General features: G+C 37.8%; 1 protein-coding gene across 2 annotated transcripts in view; it reads right to left on the bottom strand.

The window, feature by feature from the left end:
• Positions 1–1,822: 1,822 nt before the first annotated feature.
• LOC114688257 (zinc finger protein 431-like) overlaps positions 1,823–9,329 on the bottom strand; it is a 29,900-nt gene continuing 22,393 nt past the window's right edge. The window contains exons 2-4 of one of the 2 annotated variants that reach the window (XM_028862878.2): positions 7,089–7,215; positions 6,821–6,881; positions 1,823–6,279 (exon numbers count right to left, since the gene is read on the bottom strand). In XM_028862878.2, coding sequence (XP_028718711.1) covers positions 3,804–6,279; positions 6,821–6,881; positions 7,089–7,215 — 2,664 coding nt within the window. In that variant the 3' untranslated portion in view covers positions 1,823–3,803. Of the gene's footprint in view, positions 6,280–6,680; positions 6,882–7,088; positions 7,216–9,329 lie in introns of those variants that run through there. The other variant, XM_028862879.2, reaches the window with a different exon arrangement.

Genomic DNA, 9,329 nt, shown 5'->3' with positions numbered 1-9,329 from the left:
GCCCAAAGCCTAGAGGCTGGAGTGATCTCTGTATAACACTCTTAAACACTGATTGTTAGGGGTAATATAACACAGAAGAGTAAGGAGAGCACTTAATATTTTCTGACCAATACAGTATAAATATTTCTATTACAGAGGTTTATCCTCTGGTGCTCTAATACAATGGGAGACAAGTTAGTGGGAGAAATAAGTAAGTTTAAAGGCAGCAAAGAATCCTCATAACATAAAAATGCCTCTTCTACTTTGGATTCAAATAGCTGTAGTTGTTTTCTTGCCTCACAGATAATATGTGAGGAGCACTGTGCAAGGAAACCTTCTGGGGTTTTAAATAGTATTGCTAGTGCATAATTGGGCATTCCTAAAGTAGGATGTATCCAGTTAAATACCACTAATAATTTCTGAAGGTTAACTGCTTTTAAATTGTATTGTCTATGGACATTTTTTATGGTTTAAGTCATTCTAGTAACCAGTTGTCCCAAATATTGCACATTATCTAATCTTTCAACATTTTCAGTATAATAATGAGCCCATTTTTATGTAGCATATCCTGAGTCATGTCATATATAGACTGTAGCTCTTCCTCTTTGGGGTGACTAAGATGATATCATACATATTGAACAATAGAAGCCTGAAAGAAGGTTTTTCACTTAGTTCATATTTCTTTTTCAATATTATTTCTGACTCTGTCCCATACTTCATCTAAAATTCTTTCTGGAAACCAGGGATTATAATCATAAGCAACTTGCAAGCAAGTTTTAATCATAGCTATGGTTTTGATGCTTGTACTGCTCTTTTTTTTAAAAAATGATGCACAAGCTTGGCAAAGTCAGGGGCTAGAAAGATGGCTCAGTGGTTAAGACTACTGACTGCTCTTGCAGAGGACCCAGGTTTGATTCCCAACAGCCACGTGGCAACTCACAACTGTAACCCCAGTTCCAGGGGACCTGACACCCATGGCAAAACTCCAATGCACATTAAAAGAAACGATTCACAAGCTTGAGAAAATAAGTCTTCCCTGGTTTCTACCCAATTATTGTCACTTCCTTCCGTGAGGGTCCCCACTCTCTTCTGTTGCAGCTAACCTGGCCCCTGATCAGGTGTAACTCATCACCATTCTAGAGGGGATCTGGAAGAATGGAGATGATAAATGAGGCAGACAAAGGTCTCACACCATAGGCAACTTTATTCAGGGCCCAACACACTTCATACTTGTAATTGAAACTTTTCCTGTGCCCAGCTGGCTCCCACATCCTCACAGTCCTGCAGCTGCTCAGAGCCAAGTAAACACACAGAGGCTTATATTAATTATGAACTGTATGGTCTATTGGCTCAGGCTTCTCGCGAGCTATATCTTACATCTTACATTAACCCATTTCTATAAATCTATACTTTGTCACGTGGCTCATAGCTTGCCAGTATCTTTACATCTTGCTTCTCATGGCGGCAGCTGACAGCGAGACTGTTCTGCCTTTCTCCTTTCTCCTCTCTAGTTAGAATGTCCTGCCTAACCCTATTCTGCCTCACCATTGGCCAAACAGCTTTATTGATCAATCAATCAGAGCAACATATTTTCACAGCATACAAAAAGACATCCCCCTATTTAAGGGTTAAGAAGGTCATATGAATAAGGTTCTCATAACTTTAGCTGTATACAATGATAAGGACAAGCCAGACATGGAAAATGTGTTTTTCCATACAGGCATATAAAGAATCGTTTAAACATTTAATTGAATAACAACAGCAAGCAATAATTAGTAATCTGAAGTAAACTCACTCTTATCTGCCACACTTGATAGGAGCACAAAAACAGTTTCAAGAACAATTTTGTGTTTTGAGGAAACTGAAGTCACAAGACTCATTTCTTTTATTATTGGGAGTATTCTCACAAGCATTCAAAAATCTCACATGATTCAATTCCAGGACCATGTTCCGACAATATATCTAAGTTAAATTTTTATTTAAATTTGTAAAAAAAGAAAAAAAACGAAGAATGCCCTTTTGACAATATGTAGTTTCTCTCACAGATGTATTTCAACTATACATACATAGATATGTATATATGTGTGTGCGTATACATATATATATGACTCCATATTTTTAAAAGGACTTTCAAGTTTTATAATTGAAAAAATTACAATATATAAAAATATATAAAATGTTTATATCTTTACACCATTTGCATATTTGGTACCCAAGGAAGCCAGATGAATGCATCAGATCTCCTAGAACTGGAATTACAAGTAGTTCTGAGTCATCTGATGTGGGTGCTAGGAAACAAAAAGGTGCTTGAATACCTTATATCAGAAGTACTGAGGCAACTGTTCATGACCCAAATATGTCATTATAATTCAGAAGATGAAGATGTCCCATGAGTCCTTCTATCTTCTCTTTCTTGGAGGTAATGAAAATCCCTGCTACATTGTCATTGAAGGACTCAATGGGTTTCTTTATTTCTGAGAATGACTCTGCACATTGCTTCTTATAGTCATTCTTAACATAGTTCTCTTGATGTGAGTGAAGACAATGAAGGGTTTGGTGAAGTAGAGATGAAGCCAGATTAAGTTAGGAAAATTCTATAATGTGATATATGCTACAGTTACTTAAATTTTCTTTTGGGTTTTTTGAGACAGGATCTCAATATATGGCCATGAGTATCCAGGATCTCATTATGTGGACCATGATAGCCTCAAACTCAGCAAGATCCATTGGCCTGTCTCCAAAATGCACCACTACACCCAGTTCAAATATGTTTATAAAATGATCTATCTTTTACTCAGAGACAAATAATGTAAGATGTAAACAGAAACTATCATTATTTTATTAAACAGTGACATGTCATGCAATGCTACAATGTATTTGTGTTCTCAATATTTTGGTTATTTTCTTTGCTTGTTAATTTCATCTCTTTTGAAACTTTTACCAGTATGTAACATGTGTTGTGCATGTGCCAGGCAACAGACAACTTACAAGTGTGTATTCTCTACTTCCACTATGTCACTACTAGAGATCAAACTGAGGTAGTCAAGTTTGGGAGCAAATGCCTTAAGCAGGTGAGTGATCTCACTAATTTCTTATTTCAGTTTCAAAAATATTGATGTGTGTGGGTGTGTGCTGTGCATATGTCCCAGCCCAAGTGTAGTAATCAGAGAAAAACTGGTATGAGTAATGTGTGTATCCCAGAGACTGAACTCAGGTCATCAGTCTTAGCAACAACAACCTTCACACACTGAGACAATTCTCTGCCATTCATTTGTTTATCTGAGCAAGTGTTAGGAACAAGCATTTAGCCCTTAGAATAAACTAACACAATTAAATTACTGGATGGCAGGATAAATACTATTTTCATTTGTAAAGAAGTGAAATTGACACTTCAAATAAGTTTTATTATTCAACAACAGCAATTATTCTGTACTCTTCTATCCTTGGATGACAATTTGTTTACAATTTGAAAAAAAGACAATATTTGACTGATAGAATGCTTCTACTAATCTTACTTGAGCACCAGTGAGACAGCTCAGTGAGAACAATGTATGTGGTGTGTGAAGCTTTACTTAATTTACTAGATTCATGATGTTTCTCTCCAAGAGTAACCCTGTTGTGCCTTTGAAAATGACTGTAACATAAAGAGGTATTATCACATTGATATTTATAGGTTTTCTCTTCACTATTATTTCTTTGATGTGTGAAGATTACAATGACCTGCAAAGTTTTACTGCATCAATTACATTCATTGGGTTTTTCTCCAGTATGACACCTTTCATGTTTTTGAAGGCTTTTGTGACTGCAAGTCACACTGAATACATTCATAATTTGTCTCCAGTATGACTCCTTTCATGCCTTTGAAGATAAATGATATGTGCAAAGGCTTTACCACATTGATTACATCCATAGGGTTTCACTCCTGTATGAGTGCTTTCATGTATTTTGAGATTACTGCGACTTACAAAGGCTTTACCACATTGATTACATAAATAGGGTTTCTCTCCAGTATGACTCCTTTCATGTGTTTGAAGATTACGGCGACTTACAAAGGCTTTACCACATTGATTACATACATAAGGTTTCTCTCCAGTATGAATTCTTTCATGTGTTTGAAGATTACTGCGACTTCCGAAGGCTTTACCACATTGACTGCATTCATAGGGTTTCTCTCCACTATGAATTTTGAAATGTTTTTGAAGACGACTGAAGTGGGTAAAGCTTTTCCCACATTGATTACATTCAAATGGTTTGTCTCCAGTATGACTTCTTTCATGCCTTTGAAGATAAATGATATGTGCAAAGGCTTTACCACATTGATTACATCTGTAGGGTTTGACATTTGTATGAGTACTTTCATGTATTTGAAGATTACTGCGACAGGCAAAGGCTTTACCACACTGATTACATACATGGGGTTTCTCCCCAGTATGAATTTTTTCATGATTTCGAAAACTAGTGAAATGTGCAAAGGCTTTACCACATTGATCACATATATAGGGTTTTTCTCCAGTATGAATTCTTTCATGTATTTGAAGATTACGGCGACTAACAAAGGCTTTACCACATTGATTACATACATGGGTCTTCTCTCCAGTATGAATTCTTTCATGTGCTTGAAGTTTACTGTGACTTCCAAAGGCTTTATCACATTTATTACATTCATATAGTTTCTCTCCACTATGGCTTTTATAATGTTTTTGAAGACGACTAAAATGTGTAAAGCCTTTCCCACATTGATTACATTCAAATGATTTGTCTCCAGTATGACTTCTTTCATGCCTTTGAAGATAAATGATATGTGCAAAGGTTTTACCACATTGATTACATCTGTAGGGTTTCACTCCTGTATGAGTACTTTCATGTATTTGAAGATTACTGCGGCATGCAAAGGCTTTACCACACTGACTACATACATGGGGTTTCTCTCCAGTATGGACTTTTTCATGATTTCGAACACTAGTGAAATGTGCAAAGGCTTTACCACACTGATTACATTCATAAGGTTTCTCTCCTGTATGAGTTCTTTCATGTATTTGAAGATTACGGCGACTTACAAAGGCTTTATCACACTGATTACACACAAAGGGCTTGTCTCCAGTATGAATTCTTTCATGTGTTTGAAGATTACTGCGACTTCCAAAGGCTTTACCACATTGACTGCATTCATAGGGTTTCTCTCCACTATGAATTTTAAAATGTTTTTGAAGATGACTAAATTGTGCAAAGCCTTTCCCACATTGACTACATTCAAATGGTTTGTCTCCAGTATGACTTCTTTCATGCCTTTGAAGATAAATGATATGTGCAAAGGCTTTACCACATTGATTACATCTGTAGGGTTTGACATTTGTATGAGTACTTTCATGTATTTGAAGATTACTGCGACAGGCAAAGGCTTTACCACATTGATTACATACATAGGGTTTCTCCCCAGTATGTGTTTTTTCATGATTTCGAAGACTAGTTAAATATACAAAGGCTTTACCACACTGATTACATACATAGGGTTTCTCTCCAGTATGAATTCTTTCATGTATTTTAAGATTATGGCGACTTACAAAAGTTTTACCACATTGATTACATACATAGGGTTTCTCTCCAGTAAGGATTCTTTCAGGTATTTTGAGATTATGGAAACTGGCAAAGGCTTTACCACATTGATTGAATTCACATGGTTGCTCATCAGTATGTATTCTATGTACTTGAAAGCAACTGTAATGTTCAAAGTCTTTTGCACCTTGATTATATTTATAGGATTCTACTTCCAAATGAGTTCTTTGGTGTAATTGTAAAGAGGAATCAGATCTAAAGTCTTTATCATGTTGATTATATTCATAAAGATCCTCTTCATTATGGGTTCTTTTGTCTGTCTGAAGATACCAATGATGGTTCAAGTCTATAGTAGATGGTTCATATTTATCATTTCCTCTTCCCATATGAGTTTTATAACATCTTTGAACACAACTGGAAGAACTCAGAGTTTTACCACACTGATTGTATGCATAACATTTTTCTATACTGTGGGTCATACTACATTTGCAAAGTGAACCAGTACAGACAGAAGAATTCCCACATTCCTTGTAATCATAAGGCTTTTTTCCAGTGTGAGTTTGTTGATATATTCCCAGTGTAGTTGGAAAACCAATTAATTGTAAACTTGTATCACATTCACCAAGTCTACTCATAGTGGGCACTCCAACATATCTTCTAACTGTTGTAGGAGAGAGAGAGGTACATTGCTTCTTCCCATATCCCTTATGTTCAAATGGTTTGTAGCCAGAAGGACAGATGAGATACCTATTAAAGGAAGAATAACAAAGAAAAGGTTTTCACATTGCATTCACACAATCTAACTTTTTGTTCCTCATAGAGATGTGGTATAGAGATTAAAGTATCTCCACCATGACAACCTTCTTGGCTCTCATAAACTGCCCCTCTCAATAAACTATTGTAAGTTTCTATAAGTATATGAGCAACACTAGCTTTACTATGGACTATTTGCTTACAAAAGGCCTTGGACATACATTGAGCCCCCTGATCAATGTGTCTGCCTATATGATACTTAAATGGTATGAAAAGGATAGACAGTTCTACAAAATGAATCTCACGGGGCTATGATTAAAATAGTGCCATGTGTTAACACATTGTTTTATTGTCTTCTTTCTTACAAGAATGCCTTGGAAACATGGATCACCTACCTGACATTGAGGTGCATTGGTTTGTGAGAATTAATAGTCATCATAAAGCTGTGCTTACAGTGTTGTCTTTTCTTAAAGCTTCAGGGCACACTGAAATTTCTTCAGAGATGCATATGGATCATCTCACATATGTAAATTACCTTTCATGTCTTCTAGAACTTTGATAATGTTCTTCAATATTCTGGTCTTCCCATTTGTAGCCTAAAATACAGTACCACAAAATGTATGATATATTATAGGAAATTATACAAATTTTAAGTCACTATCTTTGTTGAACCTGAGAACCATGCCTGACTTATTCACCACGTTCTTCCTTTATCACAACTGAAATCACAGGAAAGCATCAAGGATCAAGAAATGCTTGTCCCGTTCTTGGAAAAAGTGACCAAAAAAAACTAGCATTCCTACCTATAGCAGTGAGGTTCCTGCAGGTTTCCAGCATCACATCTTCGTAGAGACTCTTCTGGCAAGGTTCCAGCAAAGCCCACTCTTCATGGGTGAAGTTCACATGCACATCCTCAAAGGTCACTGTATCCTAAAGTATCCCACATATGTACGTAATAGAAATGGTGAGACTGACCGAAGTGTAAAAATACATTTCATTAAAAGTACATTTACATGATTCTGTTGGCTCCATATATTTATTCCATGTCACAGAATTTCAAATGCAGTCATTTTAGATGGAAACAGAAAAGGATGATCACACCTCTAGATTCTGTGCCCACAACAGTACATGGCATTGCAAGAGAAATGACTACTAACAGATATATAGATAGACATGCAAACACAGCAACACTACTGAGTATTCATCAGTAAAACTGTATCACCACCACCCACTGCAGCCTCAGTTTCAAGCCAGGAGGTAGGACCCCTGTAGACAGACCAGACTATCATCATCCACCATTGGACCCTGTAATCTACAAGCTCCACCCCACTCCCCAAACCAATCCACCCTCCAAGGCCGCAGCTGCTCCCTGAGACAAAATTCCTAACTTCAAAAAGAATGAACAAGATAGGCATGGTGGTACACACATTTAATTCCAAAACTCAAGAGGCAGAGACAGGTGAATCTCTGTGATTTTGAAGCCAGTCTGATCTATGAAGAGATTTAAAAGACAGGCAGAGCTACACAGTGAGACCCTGTCTCTAACAAACAAACAAATAAATAGAATGATTAAGAATAAATAACAAATAAAAATGATTAAGAATAAAGAGAGATTAAGAAAAGACCAGCATCACCCTCTAGGACCCCAGCTGCTCTCTAGGCTTTGGGCCCAGGAGCACAACCCTGTGCCCCCACACCACCATCCATTACAGCCTGTTTCAGGGCAATAGGCAGGCCTCCTGCAGCCAGGCTGGATTACCACCATGCCCAACCAAACTTTGTAACCTACAAGCCCCACCACCCCCAAACCCACACATCCTTTGAGACCATAGCTGCACCCTGAGACAGAGTCCACCAGCACCCATTGGACTAAGAGGTAAGTCTGTTCTCCTAGACAATCACCCCAGCCTCTAGGCTTTGGGCCCAGAAGCACAACCCTGCACTCCCTTACCACCACCCACTGCAGCCTCAGTTTCAGGCCAGGAGGTAGGACCCCTGTAGGCAGGCCAGACTATCATCATCCACCATTGGACCCTGTAATCTACAAGCTCCACCCCACTTCCCAAACCAATCCACCCTCCAAGGCCGCAGCTGCTCCCTGAGACATAGATTACACCAGCACCAATTGGACTAAGAGCTCCAATTGGACCAAGAGCCTCAATTAGACCAAAAGCTCACATTGGAGGAAGAGTTCACATTGGACCAAGAGCTGCAATTGGATGAAGAGTGTCGAGTGGACCAAGAGAGGCTCCCTCAGACACAGACACCACTTGAACCAAGCGGAGGAAGAGATGGGTAATGCCAGTGCAAAACTACAGTAAACATGACCAGCAGTGGTGGCACATGCCTTTAATCCCAGCACTTAGGAGGCAGAGGCAGATGAATCTGAGTTTGAGGCCAGCCTGATCTACAAAGTAAGTTCCAGGACAGGCTCCAAAAGCTACATAGAGAAAACTTATCTCGAAAAAAACAAACAAACAAAAATACAGTAAACAACCTAAAGACCAATATGGCACCACCAGAACCTAGTGGTACTACATCAGCAAGACCTGAACATCCCAACACAGAAGAAGCAGAAGAAATCTACCTTAAAATGACTTTAAGAAGATGATACAGGCCTTTAAACAGGAAAAGAAAAATTCCCTTCAAGAAATTGAAGAAAAGACAAACAAAACATTAGAAGAAATCAATAAATCCCTTAAAGAAAACCAAGAAAAGGCAATGAAATATGTGAAGGAGACAGTTCAAGATTTGAAAACTGAAATAGAGACCATAAAGAAGACACAAACTGAGGGAATACTGGAAATGGAAAGTCTGAGTAAATGAACAGGAACTACAGATGCAAGCATAACCAACAGAATGCAAGAGATGGAAAAGAGAATCTCTGGTGTTAATGATACAATAGAGGAAATAGATTTGTCAGTCAAAGAAAACATTAAAGCCAACAAAGTCATAACACAAAATATCCATAAAAAAGTTATCTTCCCAATAGAGAAAGGGAAAGGAAAGGAAGCTAAAAAAGGTATCTTCACAATAGAGACAGG

The sequence above is a fragment of the Peromyscus leucopus genome, chromosome 22 (genome assembly GCF_004664715.2).
Source record: "Peromyscus leucopus breed LL Stock chromosome 22, UCI_PerLeu_2.1, whole genome shotgun sequence".
Lineage (NCBI taxonomy): Eukaryota > Metazoa > Chordata > Mammalia > Rodentia > Cricetidae > Peromyscus > Peromyscus leucopus.
The sequence above is the reverse complement of the archived record's forward strand: the minus strand, read 5'-3'. Positions and strand labels throughout refer to the sequence as shown.